Genomic DNA, 21,823 nt, shown 5'->3' with positions numbered 1-21,823 from the left:
CATGTACAAAACATCATTAAACACTGTCTAGAATAGAGAAGGCAGATCCTTATTTAGAGACTGTAGACCTCTGAACGGAGGAGAAGCTGTTGCTCTCAACCCTAGCTTCTCTCCTAGCCCTGGGGCCCACCAACTGGAGACCGCAGAAGCAGAAATGGAGAAGATACTCTGTTTTCCATAGAGTACTTCTAAAGCCAGAAGCAACACATTACCCAGCAAAAACCATGCAGATTCAGTTTAAGCAAGGTATCATGTCCTGACAACCCACATAAATCTACATCTGCTTATTCATTCATAAAACAAACATTTATGGTGCCTTGGTCCCTGGGGATACAGGATCAAAGAAAGCCCTGTGCCTTCATGGAGTTGTCATTCTATCTAATTTGCAGTCCTACTAGACAGTTTTCTGCTGATAGAGAATCAAATCATTATTAGAAAGAAAAAAAAAAAACAAAAAAAAAACCAAAACCCAGATTTGTCTCAAATCTATTCTCTAAGTCAATTAGAACTTAGACATGAGTTAGGGGCCACATTTTCACATCTCAATCTCATCAACATCCTATAATCTAATTTGGCCAATTCCTAAGAAAAGAACACTCCCTACATGGTGGCCCTGAATTGTGACCTGAATTGTGGCCTGAATTGTGAGGTCCCGATGAGGTGGGGCTTGCACCCAGAGGATGAGTCAGGGAGATCAAGTCCCTTGGACAGAAGACAAGCCCAAGCTATGCCCATTTGCTAGTTAGGACCTCAGTTCCCCAGCTCACCAAAGCTTTTGCCATCTCTAACTCTGACGACCAAGGGCAGGATGTGCAGTCAGAGACTGGCTCAGAAACCTGCATGATATTTCTTTGAAATCTTAAGTCATATCATTAAAATCCATTTTTTTGTGTGTTCCAAGTTTATTTCCATATTTTAAAAAATCCCAGTTTTATTTTGAGCACTTTCCAATTTGGTATAACGAGGAGACTGATTCCAGGTTTACCTTGCGGCTTCTTTTATACCCAGAGATACTTGTACCCCAGTTTGTAAAACCCTAGGACCAGAAAAGTTTAAAGCTTGAACACTTCAGCTTCCAACACTTTATATAACTAAAGCTTTAGAATTTATAATGTGGAAAAAGAAAACAAAGCTTGCCCTGTGAAAGAATTTCTCTGTTTTCAAAAAGACCTGCAGACATTTTCTTTAAATTGAAAGTTCATGGTGATTTAACACGCATCTTCATTATCCTGGACCTGAGACTGAGGCTGGGGGTGCAGAGGATCCCAGCCCTTGAAACCCCAGGTATGATTCTGAGATCATGCTCTGCAGGGTTCCTCAGTCTGGGCACACTGGCTGTGCTGGCAGGTTCACTCGCTCATGCTCATGGCCTCCATTAGATCATGAGTTTTGAGGGCAGGGAGCCTCTCTGCATCCCCAGAGCTGGAAGCACAGTGGATGTTGCGGGCACAAAGGAGGACATGGGACCATGGAGGCTCCAGCATCACCTCATCATGATGTTTCCATTTCGATACAGTTTTTCAAGACCATGTCTATTTTGAGAAGAGTATATGCTGGTGGCTGCATAGACCATGCCAACTGTCCCCTTAGCTCACACTCAACTTTAGGGGAGTGGGCAAGATGGCCATTTTAATTTTAATACCTAAAATGCACCCCTCTTCCCCTCTTACTGGTTTTTGTTTCACCAGCTTATACACAAACCAAATGATGGCTCTTCCCTTTGCATTTTTTTCAAAGGAGTTCAGCGAAAACAATGAGGTCGCAGAGGTGGGCAGACAGAAGAAGACTTCAAAGGTTGCAAGACAAAAAAGAAAGAAACGGGTATGCAGTGCTGGGGACCAGGGGTCTGGCTGTGCACCAGGCTGATTGACGAGACTCGCGCACCCTGCAGGGGACCACCCATCCTCCTGGGGTGCCCCCCTCACCCCGAAAGGCAGGGATGCAGGTGGAGGGTGTGGAGTGTAGGACCTGTGTGAGGCCTCACAGATGACCCTCAGAAGGAGACCGTGGTTGATACCCGGGGGTGTCATCCCTCTGAGGTTTCTCCCACCTCCTGAGAGAAGTCCAGAAGAGAGGGAAGGAGGCTTTGTAGTTCTCCTCCATGGACTGAGGCCGGCGATAGATGGCAGTGCAGGACTACTAGTCATGGGGAACTCTCCTTTTGTGCCTTTCCCAAACCCGAATTCAGTTTCGGTCTAGACCCGAGGCCCCCACCCCCACCCCCACCCCAGCCTCCTCCACAGGAGTGAGCCTTCCTGGCTGGGAGCATCCACCCCCTGCACGACCGGCCTTGTCCAGGTAAAAATGCCCGTGGTCAGGAGCCCCTGTCCTCTGAGGAGGGGAGGCGGGGAACATCTTGCCGACGGGCAATTTGCTTGGAACAGTCGAGATGCCAGCAGGGGAGGGAAGGGAGAGAGCGCCATTTTGAGGCAGCAGCCACGTGATGGGCTGCCTGAGAGGGGCACAGGGAGGTGGGGACCTGAGGCGCCGGGAGAAGCCCCTGTCCCCGCTGCGCCCTCCCCGCACACTCCAGGTGGCCACGCGGGGCTGAGGCGGGCCCCCGGGTGTCCAGCAGCCGGGATGGAGCGGCCCAGGGAGGACCAGGGCGACGGGGGCACCGCCGGCCACTCAGGGGGACCGAGCCCCTTCCTGCAGCTGGGGCAGGGGCACCCAGCACTTCTGGGAAGAGTGCAAGTCCTTAGCTCAGGGGCCACAGGCACAGCGCGCAGAGGTGACCGGAGGTGACAGGCTCGGGGCTGGGACCCTGGGCGGGACAGGAGACAGGAACGAGGAGGAGACCATAGAGCGGACACTTCTCCTGGCTCGAACTGCAGGAGCCCGACTGCAGACCTCGGAGCAGCAGCACTTTGGGGGGCTCCAGAGTAGCGTTTCCGAGCCCCAGCAGCACTTCAGAATGGAATTTGGAGGAATGTGTTTGTTTGTTTGTTTGTTTGTTTGTTTGTTTTCTAAGCCGCTGCCCCAGATCCGCCCCCAGGACATTCATTTAAATCACAATGTCTGCGCTTTGCACAAGTCCTGACACAAAGGAGCAAGCGGCTCAGTGTCCCCCTTGCACACTCCCTTCTTACGGATGGAGAAGGAAGGAAGCTAGGAAGTTAGTAACTTGCCCAGAGTCCCACGGTTCATCTGAGTTCAGAAGGCAAGTCTTTGGCCCCAAAGGCCATCGCTCAGCCTTGGCCTCCGCTGCCACCTCTGCTCACCAGCCTCCCCTCCTCAAGGAGCAGGGGAAGGAACCGGAGGCTATTCTTTGTCCTGAAGTACCCAGGGAAGACTTTGTGAAACTATTTTAGGTGGGGATGCCTCAGTAATTTCGCAAGGACCCTATTAGACAAACTCAGGGTTGGCACAGTGTTTCTGGCACTGGTGACGGGCCCACAGTTATCTAGATCTGAAGAGTATTGAGGCCTGTCCCCTCGCTGAGTGACGCATCCCATCCCCAGAGAGGATCTGAGTCAACCGAAGCCCAGGGAGTAACAGCCTCTGACTCTCTGCCCACAGCTGCCCACCGCTGGCCCCGAGGAGATGGTGTCTGAAAATCCCCACCTGGGCGGCCAGCAGGAGCCCGAGCAGGAAGATTCTGACACTCGCCCCCTGAGCATGATGAGCCGTCGAGGCCCACGGAGTAAGTGTCGCCCTCACTGAGTTCAACCAGTATTAATGAATTAATTGCCTACTGTGATCAGCACAGAGCCATATGCGGATTTTTAAGGGGTATTATTTCTCACACGCGACCACCACCCCTCCACACACGTCACCTCAAATCTGGATGATTCTGTCTGTTAGCATCTGTCTAGGAGACAGGACACATAGCTTCGGGACATAGTTATATAACCACATAAGTTTGGAAGTGCTACCTGAAATAGAAATAGTACAGGTGATCAAATCGTAGGAATTCAAGGGAGCGTGAATGGTTAGGAAGCCACGCATGTCCAAGATGTGGGGCTTGATTCAGACATTGCAAGATATGAGGGATCTTGTGAGGGTCCCAGTGGCCTTGGCCCTTGAGGACTCCTGCAATTACCCAGCACCGCCCTCCGCCCCCCACACACATACACACTCTTCCCCCTTCCAAGAACCTCCATGACAGAGGACATCATTCATTAGCAGCTCAGCTGTTGGGAAAAGGATTATCCCTTCCTTGTTGCTTTTCATGAAAAGTGAATTAGACAAGAGGAGAAGGTGTGTGACACTTTTCAGTTAAGTAATCATGACACAATTGTTACCCTATTTCCCTGTAGCAGGGCTGGGAAATAAAGTAACTATTGGAAACCAGAGGGCTTTGGAAGCAAACTCATCTGAAGTCCAACCCTAAGAAAAATGTGGTTCCCATCTAAGAGAGATGATATCATAGGACTGTTACAGATTAGGAAAACAGAACCAAACTTCATGCCATACAGTTACTTCTTTTTCAAAATGCTCAAAAATATTCATTACTGAAGATTACAACTTGTCTTAGCCAGGCTGCCACAACAAAATACCGCAGACTGGGAGGCTCAAACAGTAGACGTTTATGTTCTCATAATTCTGGAAACAAGAAGTTCAAGATCAAAGTGCCAGGGTGGTGGGTTTCCAGCGAGGCCTCTCTCCCTGTGTGCTCACTTGGATATCCCTGCTTGTAAGGACAGGAATCCTATTTATCAGGGTCCCACTATATAACCCCATTAAACATCCATCACCTCCTCAGAGGTCCTCTCTCCGAATACAGTCACATTAGGGGTAGCGGCTTCAACATATGAATTCTACGGAAGACACAATTCAATCCATAGCACAATTATTGAATATTTAAGTAGTTATTTTTATTTTTTTTAAGATTTATTTATTTATTTATTTATTGAGAGAAAGAGTATGTGTGAGGCAGAGAGGGGCAGAGGGAGAGGGAGAGAATCTCCAGCAGACCCCAGGCCCAGTGCAGAGCCCAACACGGGGCTCAATCCCACAACCCTGAGATCATGACCTGAGCTGAAATTAAGAGTCAAACACTCAACCGACTGAGCCATCTAGGTGCCGCATTAAGTAGTTATTTTTATTTTTATTTTTTAAAAGATTTTATTTTATTCATGAGAGACACAATGAGAGAGAAAGGCAGAAACAGAGGGAGAAGCCAGCTCCATGCAGGGAGCCTGATGCAGTACTCGATCCCCAGACCCCAGGATCCTGACCTGAGCTGAAGGCAAACACCCAACCACTGAGCCACTCAGGTGTCCCAAGTAGTTATTTTTAAATCAAGGGAAAAGATGTCAGAGAGGTTTGGCCAATAATAAGACTTTTAATAATTGGGCAGCCCGGGTGCCTCAGTGGTTTAGTGCCTTTGGCCCAGGGCCTGATCCTGGAGACCCAGGATCAAGTCCCACATCGGCCTCCCTGCATGGAGCCTGCTTCCCCCTCTGCCTGTGTCTCTGCCTCTCCCTCTCTCTGTGTGTCTCTCATGAATAAATAAATAAAATCTTAAAAAAAAAAAAAAAAAGAAAGCAGGAAGGATGATGCCAGCTTTGTAATTTGAGCAACTGGGAAAACCGAGTTGCCATTTACAGAGAGGGGCAGATGGCAGAAAGAGTGGGTTTGGGGTAAAACCGAGGAAGGACTTGCAAAGTTCGAGACGCCTGCTGGATGTCAAGTGGAGATGGATGAAGGAGTCTGGGGGGAGGGAGCGGGGGGCTTTGCTGACCATCTGTCGAAAGAGCACCTTCCTACCTTCTCCCCTAGTCCTCCTGGTTCTGTTTTGCTCTAGAGCACACATCGCCCCCTGGCGTCCCCTGGTAACTGTTTGCTGACTATCCCTGGGAGCAGGACAGCCTTCTCCAGTCATGGCCAACCCTAACCCCAGTGCCTAGAGCAATACTTGGTCCAGAGTGGGGGCCCCGTGACATTTGTTGGACCACTCTGCCGGGGCGTAACAGCCCAGAGCCTCAGCCCTGCCCACTCAGGTTTTGTAGGCTTATGGGAGAATCAGCTGATTGAGGAGGTGACGGTGAAACCACAGGGGCCCAGTGATGAGAGCACCTTCCACTCAGTCGCACAGTCCTTGCGCTGCTCGGCTGCAGGAACGTGGACTGGGGCCACACAGCTCTCCAGTGAGTTCAAGGAGGCTGACTGCTCTTTGGGGAGAGTTTTCATCACTCAGGCACATTTTCTTCTTGATCCTTTTTATTATGTTTTCCAAGCAAAACAGGAAATACAAATTTATTTCCTCTGTTCACAATTCTTTAGCCCATCTATTAAGGCTTTATGTGTCTGGTTATCAAAATAGCTTCTGATATTCTCAAAGTAAATCAGATGTCACCAAGGCAAGTGCCAAGTCCTTAAGATCCTACATGTAATACCCCTTGGGGCTTCCATTTTTCAGAATGAAAATTTGAATGTGCACAGAATTAAATAAAATCCAGTTTCAGGACGTCTAGCTGGCTCAGTTGATAGAGCATGCAACTCTTGATCTCAGGGTTGTGAGTTTGAGGCCCACATTGGGTGTAGAGCTTACTTTAAAAAAAGAAAACCCAGTAAACATCATATGCCCAGCACCAGATTCAAGGATTACAAGATTTTGCCATGTTTGTTTTAAGTATCATTTTTCTGGGGTGTCTGGTGGCTCAGTCAGTTAAGCATCTGCCTTTGGCTCAGGTCATGATCCCAAGGTCCAGAGATCAAGCCCCATATCAGGTTTCCTGCTCAACAGGGAGTCTGCTTCCTCCCTCTGCCCATCCCCCTGCATGTGCTTTCTCTCTTAAATAAATAAATAAATAAATAAATAAATAAATAAATAAGTAAATAAATAAATAAATATCTTTTTAAAAAAACTATCCTTTTACTCTCTATTTGTTTTGCCAGAAGATATATGGTATGTATCTATAGATAGAGGATAGATAGATACATAGATACATAGATAGAAGGGACAGAGGGAAAATGTAAGAGAAAATCTCAGGCAGGTTCCGCACTGAGCACAGAGCCTGCCCAGGGACTCAATCTCACAACCCTGAGATTACAACCTGAGCCGAAATCAAGAGCCAGACACTTAACTGACTTAGCAACCCAAACACCCCTATATTTTTATTTTTAATGGTAGTAAAGCACACACACACACACACACACACACACAGAGTTTGCTGTCTCAATCACTTTTAAATGTACACTTCAGTGGAGTTAACTATATTCACATATATTGTGCAACAGATCTCTGGAATTCTTTCATCTTGCAAATCACAAACTCTCTACCCATTAAACACTAATTCTCCATTTCTCCTTCCTTCAGCCCTTGGCAATTCCATTCTCCTTTCTGTTGCAATGAATTTGACTATTTTCAGTACCTTGTGTAAGTAAAACCGTACAGTATTTCTCTTTGTGATTATTTCACCCAGAATCATGTCCTCAAGTTTCGTCCACATTGTAGCATGTGACAGGAATTCATTCCTTTTTCAAGATGAATAGCATTTCATTGTATGTATATGTCATATCCTGCTGATACATTCATCCTTTGCAGATATTTGAGTTGCTACTACCTCTTGGCTATTGGGAATAACATCGCTATCAACGTGAATGTGCAAATATATCTTCAAGGCTCCTGTGTTCAGTTCTTTTGGATATATGGCAAGAAGTGAGACTGCGGGTTCATATGGTAGTTCTATGCTTAATTTCTTGAGAAACTGGCATACTTTTTGCATGGTGGGTGTGTCATTTTGTATTCTCACCAACATTGCACCAAGTTTCCAGTTTCTCCACATCGGAGAAGGTTATTTTGGTTAGGAAGGTTAGGTTATTTTGTTTGGTTAGGAAAGTTAGGTTATTTTGTTTGTTTTGTTTCTACACTAGTCATCTTAGTGGGTGTGAGCTCATCTCTCACTGTGGTTTTGATTTGCATTTCTCTAACAACTAGTGATGTTGAGCATCTATTCGTGTGCTTGTTGACCTTTTGTGTATCACACTTGGGAGAAATATCTGTCCTTTTCCATTTTCTGATCAAGTTCATTGTTTTGGTGGTTGTTATTGAGCTACAGGCCTGCTTTATGTATTCTTTATAGTAACTCTTTTCAGATACATGATTTGCAAATATCGTCTCCCATTCCACAGTTGGCATTTCTGCTCCACTGATTATGTCCTTGGATGCACAAAAGCTTTTACGTTGGAGATAGTCCCATTTTTTTCCTTTGCTTTTATTGCCTGTGCTTTTGGTGACATACCTCATAAATCATTGCCAGATTCAATGTCATGAATTATTTCCTCTATGTTTTCTTCTAGGAGTTTTATAATTTTAGGTCTTACATTTAGGTCTTTAATCCACTTTGAGTTTTATTTTATATGATGTAAGGTTAGGGTCCAAGTTCACTCTTTTGCATATGAATTGCCAGTTTCCCAACACTGTTTATTGAGGAGATGGTCCTTTTCCCATTGAGTGCCTTGGCAGCCTTTCTGAAGATAATTTGACCATATATGCAAGGGTTTATTTCTGGGTTCTCTATCCACTCCATTGGTCTATATGTCTGTCTTTATGCCAGCACCACACTGTTTTGATTACTGTAGCTTTATAATATGTTTTGAAGTCAGGAAGCATGAGACCTCTTACTCCGTTCTTTTTCAAAATTGTTTTGGCTATTTCAGGGTCCTCTGATACTTCATATGAATTAAGGATGAATTTCTCTATTCCTGTGGAAAAAAATGCCAGTAAAATTTTGATAGGGGTTGCATTAAATCTGTAGATCACCCTGGGTAGTACTGACATTTTAACAATATTAAGTTTTCCAATTCATGAACATGAACTCTCTTTCCATTTATTTGTGTCTTTAATTTCTTTCGACAATGCTTTTTGGTTCCCAGTGTGTACAAGTGTTTTGCCTTCTTGGTGAAGCTTATTCCTAAATATTTCATTCTTTTTCATGCTATTCTAAATGGAATTGTTTTCTTAGTATCCTTTTTAGATTTTTTGCTGTTAGGATATAGAAACACAACTTATTTTTGTATGTCAATTTTATACCTTGCAACTTAGCTGAACAGTGTTTTTGTGTAAAATCTTCAGGGTTTTATATATGTAAGACCGTGTCATTTGCAAACAGATAGTTTTTCATCTTCCTTTCCAATTAGGATGCCTTTTGTAGCTTTTTTTTCTTGCTATCCTAGTATGTCTGGGCTGCAATAACAAATACCATAGCCTGGGTGACTTATAAAGAACAGAAATTTATTTCTTATAGTTCTGGAGGCTGGGAAGTTCAAGATCAAGGCCCTGGCAGATTTGATATCTGGTAAGGAGGGCCCACTTCCTGGTTCACAGATGGCTATCCTCTTGCTGTGTCCTCACATGGTAGAAGGTGCAAGGGAGCTCTCTAGGATCTCTTTTAAAAGGGCACTGATTCCATTCATGAGAGTGGAACCTTCATGAGCTAACTACCTCCCAAAGGCCTCTATTCCAAAAACCATTGCACTGGGGATTACGTTATAAGAATTTGGGGAGAACACAAACATTTAGTCTATAGCACTTACCTAACTGTTCTGGCTAGGATTTCCAGTGCTGTGTTGAATAGAAGTGGTGAGGGGAGGCATCCTTGCCTTGCTCCTGATCTTAAAAGAGACACTTCCAGTTGTTCACCACTGAGCATGATGTTAGTTGTGGGCTTTCAAAGTGGCCTCTATTAAGTTGAGGTAGTTGCCTTCTATCCGTATTTTGTTGAATTTTTAATGATAAAAGAATGTTGAATCTTGTCAAATGCTTTTTCTGTATCAGTTGGGATGACCATGCGTTTTTTTTGTCCTTTGTTCTGTTACTGAGGCATATCACACTGATTGATTTTGATATGTTGAAACAATCCTGGCAACCCCCCCAACCTAGGCTCCACTAATACTTTGTGTAAGTAGATCATGAAGCTCTCTCATGACCAATTTATAAATACTGTTTACATTTCCCTAGGCGAAACCTCAGCTTCAGTGGTTTCCCTAGCCCCAACGAGACAGTTTATATTGACAACACTATGGGACTTTTTAAGCTCACATAATTCCATTTTATTTTCTTCCCTAAGCATCTAGTGGTTTACTTGAGGCATCCCACGTACCACCTAGCCAAAATAGATAGATGATAGGTAGATAGAAAGATAGACGGATAGACGGGTAGATGGATAGATGATAGAGTACATAGATGATAAAATTTGGCAATCTTGAACTCTGAGAACTTCAGAGCACATTCAGAGCCAGGTAGCAAACTTTCTGATATGATTTCTACCAAGATTCCTCATTCTCTTCCTTTGCCCACATCCCATTATGTTGTCAAGATATTAAGAGAAATAAACATTATAAGCCAGCAAATGTTCCTTGAAGCCTATAGAAACTGAAATCAGACTCACTGCTGCTCATTACTAATTTCAGTCATGGGACCTTGAGCAAGAACTCCAATCTTTCCAAGCCACTGGAGTGTCATTTATAACATGGGGATCATAAAAGCCTGGACGTAATGCAGCAGTTAGGACAATGAAATCAGACAATACACAGAAAGCACCTGCAGAGGGGCTAGCACATACATAGTCGTCTCCTCCAGCCAAAAGAAGAACTTGTTGCCAAAGAACTAACAAAAATAATTACCTTTCTTGAGCACTAAGGTTGCTACGTGCATTACATCATGTAACTCTCAGCACAGCATGATCATCTCATCTGCATTGTTTCATAGGCTAGGAAACTGCCTGCAGAAAGAACCACCAGCTAGAGGCGGTGGAGCCAGGATTCAAATTCCAGTCAGGGGACCTCTGTGCTCTTAATTGCCACGCTGTGGCATCATTTGACACAAATCCCAACCCCAACTAGTCTTTAAAGCTAAGGGTTTGCAATTGTCCATGGAAGGTGCAGTAACAATCCTGCAACCAACACTGTCCATGGTGGCTCCCAGGTCCCCAGGGACTCCTCCTATGGGGCATAGAGCCTTCCCGAGATTGTCACTCTGGCTTTGCCTCATCTTTTTCTGTCACTTGGGTGGATTTCTTACCTTATTCTCCCTACCTAAACTAACCCCTTCTCTATTTGGGGGTTTTGTTTATTGGTTCAACTTAGCCTCGCTACTGACCTTTCAAAAATCAATATATATATACACCACCTCCTTTGGAAAGTTTCCCTTATGCCCCAGTGTGGGCTGAGTAGACCTTCTCTGTGCTTCAAGGCTCCTGCCCATGTGAGTGTCATCTTTTCTGGTACACAGCCTCCCCTCTCTACTGGACTAGAAATTCTTGAGGGTAGACACTGACTTTCAGGTCTGCTTAGCACAGGGCTCGTACCCAGATGGCACTCAATTATGCTTGCTGAGTGAACAGATGTCTCAAGCCAGTCTCTCCGCTTTTTATGCAAAGCCATGCCCTGGTTTAGGTATGCTCATTTACCATGCCCACCACATCCTTCCAACCAGGACTGCTCTCCTGGACATGGGTCTTTGACATTTACTTTCCAAATCTCTCATGGGTCTAGTCTCCCCTTTGGTGCTAGCACCCCAACTCCCCACCTTGAGCCTACCACCCTCTCTACACTATAGCATTCCTCCAGGTGGCCAAGGGTCATGAAAGTCAAACTGTATTCAGATACTCAGATACCAGCACACTGATTATATGGCCTCCCCCACTGCCCCAGGGCGCATGCTCAGAGGTGCCACCTCCCTGATTAACAGCAGCATAAATCATGCAGTGAAGGCTTTGGCTCCTAATTTTCTATTCAAACATACATATAGTCATGACATTCCAAATAAAGAAAGCATTTCACTGAACAGGCACTAGCTCCAAATCAAATAAACATCTAGAAAAAAAGTACACACATTTCCCCCATGATTCCAACTTGCACCATCTCTTGAGGGAGTAACTATCAAATGTTAAGTAGTTTCTTATGAACATAAATTTCTTCATTAGTGACATCTGTTTTCCATTCATTCGTGTTAGTTTCTCTGATTAAAGCATCATTTCAGAGCCAATTTCTTAGTATTGGTGGAAAGGAAAGTTGGGAATCTAGTGAAATCTGATGCAAACATAAGGAAATAGAGCTTCGTTTTAGGCATGCTTTTTAAAAATCATCAAGCCCTGGAGAGACTGACCCAGGAAAGAAATGTCACAAAGGACAATATGGAACACAAGGAGACCTGCCCAATAAAAGCTGGGTCTTGGAAGTTACCTTGGAGTCTGGCAGCTGGATGAGGGAAAGAACATTCTAGTCAGAGCATGCTGGGGAATGTAAGGAAAGGTCAAAAAGTTCACCAGCCCTGGCCATCGCTACCTAACACAGTACCAAGGGGACTAAATTAAAGCTTTAAAACAAGAATGAATAAAGAGTACATTGTATTCTCTCATTTTTTTTCTGCATGTTATGATATTTGACATCTTAGCGGGGGAAATAACCTTTCTGGGTTGAAGAGATTCAACAATTCTTTAGAGATGGCAAAGGGCTCAGAGTGAAGTGTGCCTTTGAAATGCAAGCTGACCAGTCCCAGCCCAACTCTTTCTGGCAGGTACGGCCCCAGGAAGCAATAGTTCTCAGCCTGCATCATCCCAGGGCCAGGTACCAGGCCACTAGAGCCACCGCTATAGCTTTGAGCTCCCAGAATCATTCAAACTAGCCAGGCCTAACCAGTTGACCCTGTCCTGTCTTGCCTTTCCCTGGGAAATCTGTTTCCTGAGCCTCTCCTCTGTCTTTTGTGTCCACACCTCACTGACTATATCATGAAAGAGCACAAGTACGAAATACACCCATCATTATGATTAGCGATCAGGAAAGGCGTTTTCCAGCAGACTGCTTTAAGCAACTTTGCTCCTGAGTCATCTACCCCCGTGTTCATCTCCAGTCTTGAACCTACTCCAATCTTTTTTTTTAAGATTTTATTTATTTATTCATGAGAGACAGAGAGAGGCAGAGACATAGGCAGAGGGAGAAGTAGGCTCCCTGCAGGGATCCTGATGCAGGACTCAATCCAAGACCCTGGGTCACACCCTGAGCCAAAGGCAGATGTTCAACCACTGAGCCCCCCAGGCATCCCTGAACCCACTCCAGTCTAACTCCCATCCCCACTCCCCAGCGGTGCTGCTCTTGTGGAGGCAGCCAGTGAATTGCCTGTTTGCTCCATTCACTGGTCACCTGCCAGTCTCTGCCTTACTGACTTTCAGCAGCTTTTGGTGGAGCCCAGCTCCACCTCCTCCCTTTACACTTGGCTTCCAGCAATCCTCTCTTCCTGTCCTCTCCCTGGCTGGCTGTCCCTCTTTCCTTGCTGGTTCTGATATGCCCCCAGCCTCCAGATGTCGGAGCGCCCAGGCTCAGGGCCCTGGCCCTCTGGTTCTTCATCAATACTCATTCTCTTGGTCATCTCAGGACTTGAAATTCTAACACATACATATCATATGTAAGACTGGCCAGTCCCAAATTGTTACCTCCAAGTCCAGAGCTCTTTCAGACTAAATGGCAGCCTTCCACTAGTATCTATGTTTGCGTGTCTAATGGGGTAACTCATATTTTTACAAGCCTTATTGCAGTATAATTTGTGTATCATAAAATTTGCCCAAAGTGAGTATACAATTTAATGTATACTTACATTTTTGCTAAATGTATAGATTTGTACAACCATCGCCACAGTCCAGTTTTAAAATATTTCATCACTCCAGAAAGTTCCTCTGTGCCTATATATGGTTAATCCCGACTCCCACCCCAGCCTTAGACAAACACTGATTTGTTTTATATCCTTACAAATATGCCTTTTCTAGACATTTCCTGTAAACATAATCATAAAATATGTAGTGTTTTGTGTCCGGCTTCTTTCACTTAGCATTATGTTTTTTGGGGATTCATAGATATTGTAGCATCTATCCACATTTTGGTCCTTTTTATTGCTGAATTGTATTCCATCATAAGGATATACCACATTTTACTTTTTCATTCACCTGTTGATGGACATTTGGATTATTTCCAGCTTGGGGCTATTATTAATAATGCTGCTAAACACATTGGCAGCATGTCTTTGCATGGATATCTGTTTTCTTTTCTTTCTTTCTTTCTTTCTTTTTTTTTTTTTTTTTTTAGAAGTTGTAGGATTTCTGGGTCAAATTTGTATTTAACGCGTTAAGAAACTACCGATCTGTTTTACAAAACCACTATGTCAGTTTACTCTCCCACCGACCGTATGTGAGAACTGTCTACACTGGGTATTACCAGTATTTAATTATGGTCTTTATAAGGTGTGTAATGGTATCTTGGTGTGCTTTCAATTTGTATTTCCCTAATGATTAATGATAGTGAGTGTTTATTTCATACACTTATTAGCCATTTGTGTATCATCTTAGTAAAATATCTGCTTAAATGTTCGCTCATTATTAGCTGGGTTCTTCATCCTCAGAGTTGTAAGGGTTCTCTATATTCTGGATACAAGTACTTAATCAGATCAATAATTCATAGATCTTTTTTCTGAGTAAATGTCTTATCTTCTCATTTTCTTAATCATATCTTTTGAAGTACAAAAACCTTTCATTCTTGATGAAGTCAAGTGTATCACTTTTTTTCTATTATGGATTGTGCTTTGAGGATTATATTGAAAAAGTCTTTGCCTAACCCAAGTTCATGAAATTTTTCTCCTGTATTTTCTTCTATAAGTTTTATGCTGTTCGCTTTTACATTTAGTTAGGTCTGTGTTCTATCCTGAGACAACTCAAATTTCACTCTACTGAAGCTGAACTCCTAATCTCCTCCTCCCAACCTGTTTGTCCTACGATCTTTTCATCTCACTAAACACATGTTTCATTTCTTCTGTTGTTTGGGTCATCCCTAACTCCTGTCTTTATCTGTCCCCATTCATAAGTTCCTATAAGTCCTGTTTGCTCTATCTTCAGAATAGACCTCAAATACACCTATTTCTCACTACGTACACCCACTCTTATCCCAATCCAAGCCACCTTCGCCTCCCATCTGGAGTGTCATACAGCATCCCAGCTGATGCCCTGGTTTCTGTTCTCACCCTAGCAGCCAGAATGGTTTTAGGAAAATAAGGTCATGTCACTCCTCTCTTCCAGTCCTCTAGTGGTTCTCACCTGACTCAGAGCTTAAGCCACATTTTGTAGGATGACTTACACTGTTTGTCTCCCCCTTATCTCTATGACCTGATACCCTGGTATTCCATCTCCTGCCCTTTATGTTTCCCCTTTCTGCTCTGAGCCTGCATTAGGTATGGCTCTAAGAGGTCTTTGCACCAGGTATTACTATAAAATGCACATCCCCAAGCCATCCATGTGGCTCGATCTCTCATTTCCTTCACTTGTTCCAAAGTCAGCTTGAAGCCTTTGCTTGGCCAACTCTACTTAAAACTGCAGTACACCCCGCCTCCTGGCACTCCTTATCCCGGATCCTGTTTTATTTGTTTTCATATCACCTATTACCGTCAGACGTATTAAATATACTGCCTGTTTGTGCTCTCTCTATTCCGTGCCAGAAAACACACTCCACAAAGATGAGGATTTGTTCATTTTTTTTCACTGTTCTATCCTTGGTGCCTTGTATGCATAATAGGTGCTCAATACATATTTGTTGGTTGAATGTTTGAAAACTGGAGAAGAGATTCTCTAATCTAGCATGTCCAAAATTAGGTTTTAGAGAATGCTAGTAACCTGACAGAGATGCAGAGAAGGAGAAGCAGAGAAGGAGAACATGACCACAGAAATCCCTCCAGACCCATCAGCAAATCTGATCTATCAGCAGCGCTGAGGCCTGCAAGAATACTCCAAGTTCAGAAGCCTTACGTGTCATTTCCCCTCTTGGAAATTCACAAAGATTGTTCTGACACTGGTCGGTTACCCTGGCATCTCTCTTGCAGTCCCTGGCCCTTGTGAATGAGGTTTACTTTTTTTTCCCCACTCTATCCAAGGCAGAATTTTCATGGCAAAATATCTATGAAGCCGCCTTGTAGAATCTCAGCCCTGTCTGAATCCCCCTCACCCTATCCCACCACCTGGAGTATAGGGACAGAAGGCTGGGCTGGCTGGGCCTAGTCTTGCACAAGCTGATGATCCCTGTCCGAGTGAGCTCCAGATGCAATAATGAAATACCATAGACGGTGGCTCGGACAGCAGATATTTCTCACAGTTCTGGAGGCTGGGGATTCCAAGATTAAAGCTCAGATTCATTCAGTTCCTGGTAAGAGCTCTCTTCCTGGCTAGCAGGTGGCTACCTTCTCACAGTATCCTCACATGGTGGAAAGACAGAGAGCCATGGTTCTGGGCTTTCTTTTCTTCGAAGGACACTAATGTGAGATGCCTGGGTGCCTTAGCGGTTGAGCATCTACCTTCGGCTCAGAGCATGATCCTGAGGTCTGGGATCAAGTCCACATCGGGTTCCCTATGAGGAGCCTGCTTCTCCCTCTGCCTATGTCTCTGCATGCCCTCTCTCTGTGCGTCTCTCATGAATAAATAAATAAAATCTTTACAAAGGTGGAGAGGCACTATTGCATCCCATCCTGGGAGCCCCACCCTCAGGATCCCATAGGCTTCGTCCAGATACCATCATCATGGATGGTGTGGAGAGCTTCAACATATGAATTCTGGGGGAGACAGAAGCATTTAGCCCTAAACAATCCCCAAGCTTGTGAGGTGTGCTGACACACAGAGATGCAGGAAGGGGCAGTGCGCAGATCCAGATCCAGGGTTCAAAGCACCCCTGGGGGAAAAGGAGACTCGCGCCAAGATAAGGGTCCCATGTTTTCAGTTAATGTAAAATGTGATATTAATGAGACCATGAAATAAAGAAACAGAGGAGAACATGACCATGGAAATACCTCCAGACCCATCAGCAAATGTGATCCATCAGCAGCACTGAGGCTCAAAACCCAGGGCAGAGCCTACTGTTTGCAAGTTTATTTTGACTCTCATTTTATGTAGTAAGATTTTGACAAGCGATACTACTCTGCTTGATAAAAATTAGAAAATCAGGAGAAGGAAAGACAAGAAAATAATCACCCACCTCCTTACATCCTAGTGACAACCACCATTATAACCCGAAGCCCTTTCCTTGTGGCAGGTTTTCCTGCCTGACAGCCAAGGACACCCTGTGTTCCTAGAGGGCTGACAGTGGCTGACAGCACCCTCCATTTTCTTACATCCATATGAAGTTGTTCAATGTTGAGGACAGTCGAACAGATTGTCCAACTCATCATATTTTTCCTCCCAAGCCTTTCAGGTACTTGCCCTGTTCCCCTCCAGATTTCTACTAAGATTGAGCTGACTTCTGTCCTATGCTCTCCCTACCCCCCAACTCCATATTTACACTCTATCCAGGAATTTTGTAATGGGAAAGGACAGATTATCTATTTGGAGGAAAGAGGCAGGCATTAAAAACAGGTCAGGCAGTGTTCTCTCCACCCTTTCGACCACTGTGCCTATAAGAACTATGCTCTGTAAGTTGTTATAAAAAAATTAAATATTTTATTGATGACATAAATATACAGATGTTAGTAAAATATAAATATATAAAACAAATATTAATGCTTTAAAATAAAAATGTTATATCATTCTTAAAATTATCCCAAAGAATCTAAACTGCACAGTGCTTTGACGAGCGCTGTTATCTCCTTCAAAAATCAGAAACAAGCTCTCCCTGAACAGTTGAAAATTTGACACCATTCCTTTTTCATCTTGAACTCCTTCGTTCCACTTCCTGCTCCAAGAATTTTAAGTAACCTATTTCTATGCCGAAGCTTTTATTACTCACCATATTAACAAACTAAATTTTTATTGTTCTATGATTACAATAATATTATTGTATTGATAGAACATGAGAGACTCCTAACTCTGGGAAATGAACAAGGGGTAGTGGAAGGGGAGGTGGGCGGGGGGATGGGGTGACTGGGTGACGGGCACAGAGGGGGGCACTGAATGGGATGAGCACTGGGTGTTATGCTATATGTTGACAAATCGAACTCCAATAAAAAAATATACAAAAAAAAAAAAAGATCTTGACAATTATCAATAGTGCCCAATTGATAAAAACATAAAGGTGCCACAGGATTTGGTAAATATTTATTCATCATAACAAGTAAAATAAATAAAATAAAAACATCTAGAAGTATATTCTTTTTTTTTTTAAGATTTTATTTATTTATTTATTCATTAGAGAGAGAGAGAGAGAGAGACATAGGCAGAGGGAGAAGCAGGCTCCATGTAGGGAGCCTGACGCGGGACTCGATCCCCGGTCTCCAGAATCAAGCCCTGGGCTGAAGGCGGCGCTAAACTGCTGAGCCACCAGGGCTGCCCTAGAAGTATATTCTTTAATTAGACCGGGCGGGTAGAAGACAAGGTCACTACCCAATCATCATCATGCTCACCTGTTCTACAATCCGTGTGAATCCAGATAATACCAATTCAAATCCAAAACAAAATACTCTATCTCTGATTTTATGTCAAGTCCTTGCCAAGTCCTGGTATACCCCATGATAGACAGAGAGCTCAGGTCTCAGCAGTGAGAGTCACAGAACAACACCTTGCAAGAAAGATGGGGATCTCTTGACACCAGTAAGGGGACGTGGGGAGGACCTCCGGACTGTGGAGGAAGAACTGTAGAAACTTCTCCATAAAAACAAAATCCCATCGACTTGGGGACAGATGAGAAGATTATAGCATTACTTCAAAATGCAGTGCCTATCTTCCGAGGAGGTGGTTGTGTTTCCTGAGGGTTCAGGTTTAATAGAAGTGGTTAAGAGAAAAATGGAAAGTGTCCACCGTTTTGTGAAGCCTGTAAGGACAGAGAGGTGGGGTACAGTGAACATGAGTGATAGGGTAAAAGAGACAGAGCAGAGAAGATCTGGAAGCATGCCAACATGAGGCTGATGAAGCCTCGGGATGGATGGGTTTCCTGAGAAGCCAGAGCAGCATGGTGAGGACATCATCCTACTGCCTGAAAAAGGCCATCTTGCCAAGGAAATCCGTATTTCATACCAATTGATGTTTAACGGAATGTCTTGCAACACTCGCATTATCTGCAAGTTCTTGCATGTCTCCAAATCAAGTCTTTCATAATTTTTATAATTATTTTCATCACACTCTTTGCATTTGATGCCGCAGAAACTTTACTCATGCCAGGTTCGCTCAGCTGTGTCAAAGAGCCTCTGTAAATGTAAATGTGAGGTCACACTCTTCCTCCGGTTTGGCAAGTCTGTTCTGATCCCCAGGGCAGGAAAAATAGGCAGTTTGGGATCGCAGAGCAGATTAGCAAGGTAGTGGAGTCACTGACAATGAATTAGGGGGAAAAATGTCTCAGGAGGGTTATTTTAGTTCAAGTCGTTTAAGGAAACACCACTGTATTCTACTAGATAAAAAGGAAAGCACTTCATCTCTATCAGTTATTCTGTTAAAGGGAGTTAGTATACATGGTTCATCATGTTATCTTGAAAAAACTGTTGTCATCATCATCTGGTTTTACCCAAATGAGAATTACATTTTATTTTGTTTGCATGTTCTCCCTCCATTCCCTCTTGTATGTTTTCCTTTCTCTGATTAAGTGCTACTAAGTGCCAGGTACGAAGGTCACCAACAAGGTCTTTGCCCTCCAGTGGGTCACATTCTAGCTGGGGAAGTGACCCCCCACCAAGCTTGTGCAAATCTGATTCAGAAATCTGTATACCCTTGAAATGTCTTTCACCAGCATGGACTCTAAAATATCAAGCAAGAACTACTTTTTACCATTTCAAAATCTTTCACAGTTTTTAAAACTAATCCTAGAGAAGTCACTTCATTTTCTCCATTCAGAAGAGAGAATGTTTAATAGAATATCTTGTCTCTCTTTTAAAAACTAACATATAAAATTATTCTAGTGAGCTACATTTAGATGGTAGCTATTTTAAGTAAACTTGAAAAACTGGCTTTCTTTTTTTTTAGTAGGGGAAGTAAATAAACAAGGTGCATTTTTGTGTTTAAAGACACTTATTGTTGACTATAAACATCCTTCTTTTGGGGGCAGGAGCAAGGTGGGTGGCCAGCAGGAGAACAGGATTGACAAGCCCCAGTCCAGAAGCCCTTTCATTATCTCATCAGGGAATCACACACGCTTACTGACACTTGCCCTGTACCTGCCCTGTGTGGCTGGGGACCACGGAATCTGGGGAAGGGAACAGGTATTAACCAAATAATCACACAAATATGTAAGTTCAAAATGTGACCAATGCCATACAGGAAAAGTCTTGGGACTCTAAGTATACATAATAACGGGTATGATTTACCATGTTTACATGATCTTGAAAATGGAAAGGAATGGCTTGATCATTTTTTTAAAACGAGTTTAAAAAGATGGTCAAAGGCCATTTCATTGCACTGACAGAGATTCTCTTAAGAACTTGAACCTAAAAAAAAAAAAAAAAAAAAAAAAGAACTTGAACCTCAACCCACACATGCAAGACCACAATCTTTACTGAAACTATTTCCTGCCTCCTTACAGGCACTGAATGAGTGCCATGTTTGGAGCCTGATGGAAGTAGAATTTTCTGTCTTTCTATCACACAACCGAAGAAACTGAGTGCCAGGGTGCAGAAATAAGCTTTGAAACCCATGACCCTCCTCTCTTCTGCACGAAGCTGGCACTGAGGGAGCTGCAAACCTGTTGCTAGCAGAGGCCTTTGCTGGCCATCTCTCCTTCTCCTTCTTCCCACTGCTGTTCCTTCGTCCAATAGAATACCTTCTCTTGCCTTTTCTTGCACTTGCCAGCCTTTCTCCCATGTACAGTGCTGATGGCCACAGGTGTCAGAAACACTTCTTCCTGCATGCTCTGCCTAGGAAAAGGCTTTCTTGAGATGCCAGCAGCCGCCAAGGCAGACATGCTTCCTTAGTCTTTACCCCTAGGTCTGGGCCTCGCCCAGAGCCCCTGAGCCCCTGGTGCTGGATAAGCACACGTTTTCACATCCTACCAGCACCTCAGAGGCATCTTGTTGCCAAATAAGGCCCATGAGTGTCAATAAGTCAAAGCTCAGCCATCAGCACTTCCTCCTTCTTTCTCTAAAGCAGGGGTCCTCCCATACACACACACAGATTGCTAAGCTGCACCTCCAGCCTCTGGGTCAGTAGGTCTGGGCCTGACCTGAGGACCTGCACACCTAACAAGTGCCGGGAAGATGTGCTGCTGTGAGAACCGCATGACCTCCCCTTGGTCACTGGGTCCTGTTATCCTTCCCTCCTTGTGGCCTCTGTGTGGTTGCTCCCACTGACTCACTGGGACATCCGAGCTGGGGTCTCTGGTGCCTTTTTCTCTCCACCCACCCACCTCTCACCTGCAATCTCAGGACTCCCCCACTGCTTGGAGAATATGTTCCAGGCTCCTCAGTGTAACATCAGAGGCTCCCCATAATTCGATCCCAAACTCCTCCTGCCAGTTTACATCCTACTCCACACCATTTCAGCCCTTCTGCTCCAAGCATAGTAACATTCTGTTCCCTGACACTTTGGTTTAGAGCATTAGGAATAAGAGAAACAGGAACAGTCTCGAATATTACACATCCCAGGTATGCAATCGGAGAGCCAGTCACTTACTCCAGGGACCTCAGAGTCTTGGTCTTCAAGATCCCTGGTGATAGTAACAACTGTGTCCTCCCTGCAGGGATACATTCAAAGCGTATATCCTAGTGCCCAGCACCTACTAGCTTCACAACAGTTCATGAGATTTACATATATATTTAATAATATTTAATAATATAAAATACATGCTGTGTCTATGATTTGTTTAGCCTATGGCAATGGCTTGAGCCTATAGGAAAGTTTCTCTGATTGAAGTGATCATCGCTGTTGAAAGCTGAACCCTGAACTCATTAGCCACCCCTTCACCTACAAGCCTGTTTCTCCATTCAACAAATTTGAAA

The 21,823-nt window shown here is 44.0% G+C and overlaps 1 protein-coding gene across 6 annotated transcripts in view; it reads left to right on the top strand.

Annotated features, from left to right (window-relative positions):
- The window catches only part of CC2D2A (coiled-coil and C2 domain containing 2A), a 137,278-nt gene that overhangs the window by 6,689 nt on the left and 108,766 nt on the right, over positions 1-21,823 (top strand). For 5 of the 6 annotated variants that reach the window (XM_077877082.1, XM_077877073.1, XM_077877098.1 and 2 more), the window contains 2 exons: positions 1,738-1,821; positions 3,520-3,643. In XM_077877082.1, coding sequence (XP_077733208.1) covers positions 3,544-3,643 — 100 coding nt within the window. In that variant the 5' untranslated portion in view covers positions 1,738-1,821; positions 3,520-3,543. Of the gene's footprint in view, positions 1-1,737; positions 1,822-2,197; positions 2,299-3,519; positions 3,644-21,823 lie in introns of those variants that run through there. The other variant, XM_077877091.1, reaches the window with a different exon arrangement.

This window comes from Canis aureus, chromosome 2 (genome assembly GCF_053574225.1).
Source record: "Canis aureus isolate CA01 chromosome 2, VMU_Caureus_v.1.0, whole genome shotgun sequence".
In the NCBI taxonomy this organism is placed as follows: domain Eukaryota; kingdom Metazoa; phylum Chordata; class Mammalia; order Carnivora; family Canidae; genus Canis; species Canis aureus.
Note: the sequence above shows the minus strand (reverse complement) of the source record. Positions and strands in the feature narration are given on the sequence as shown.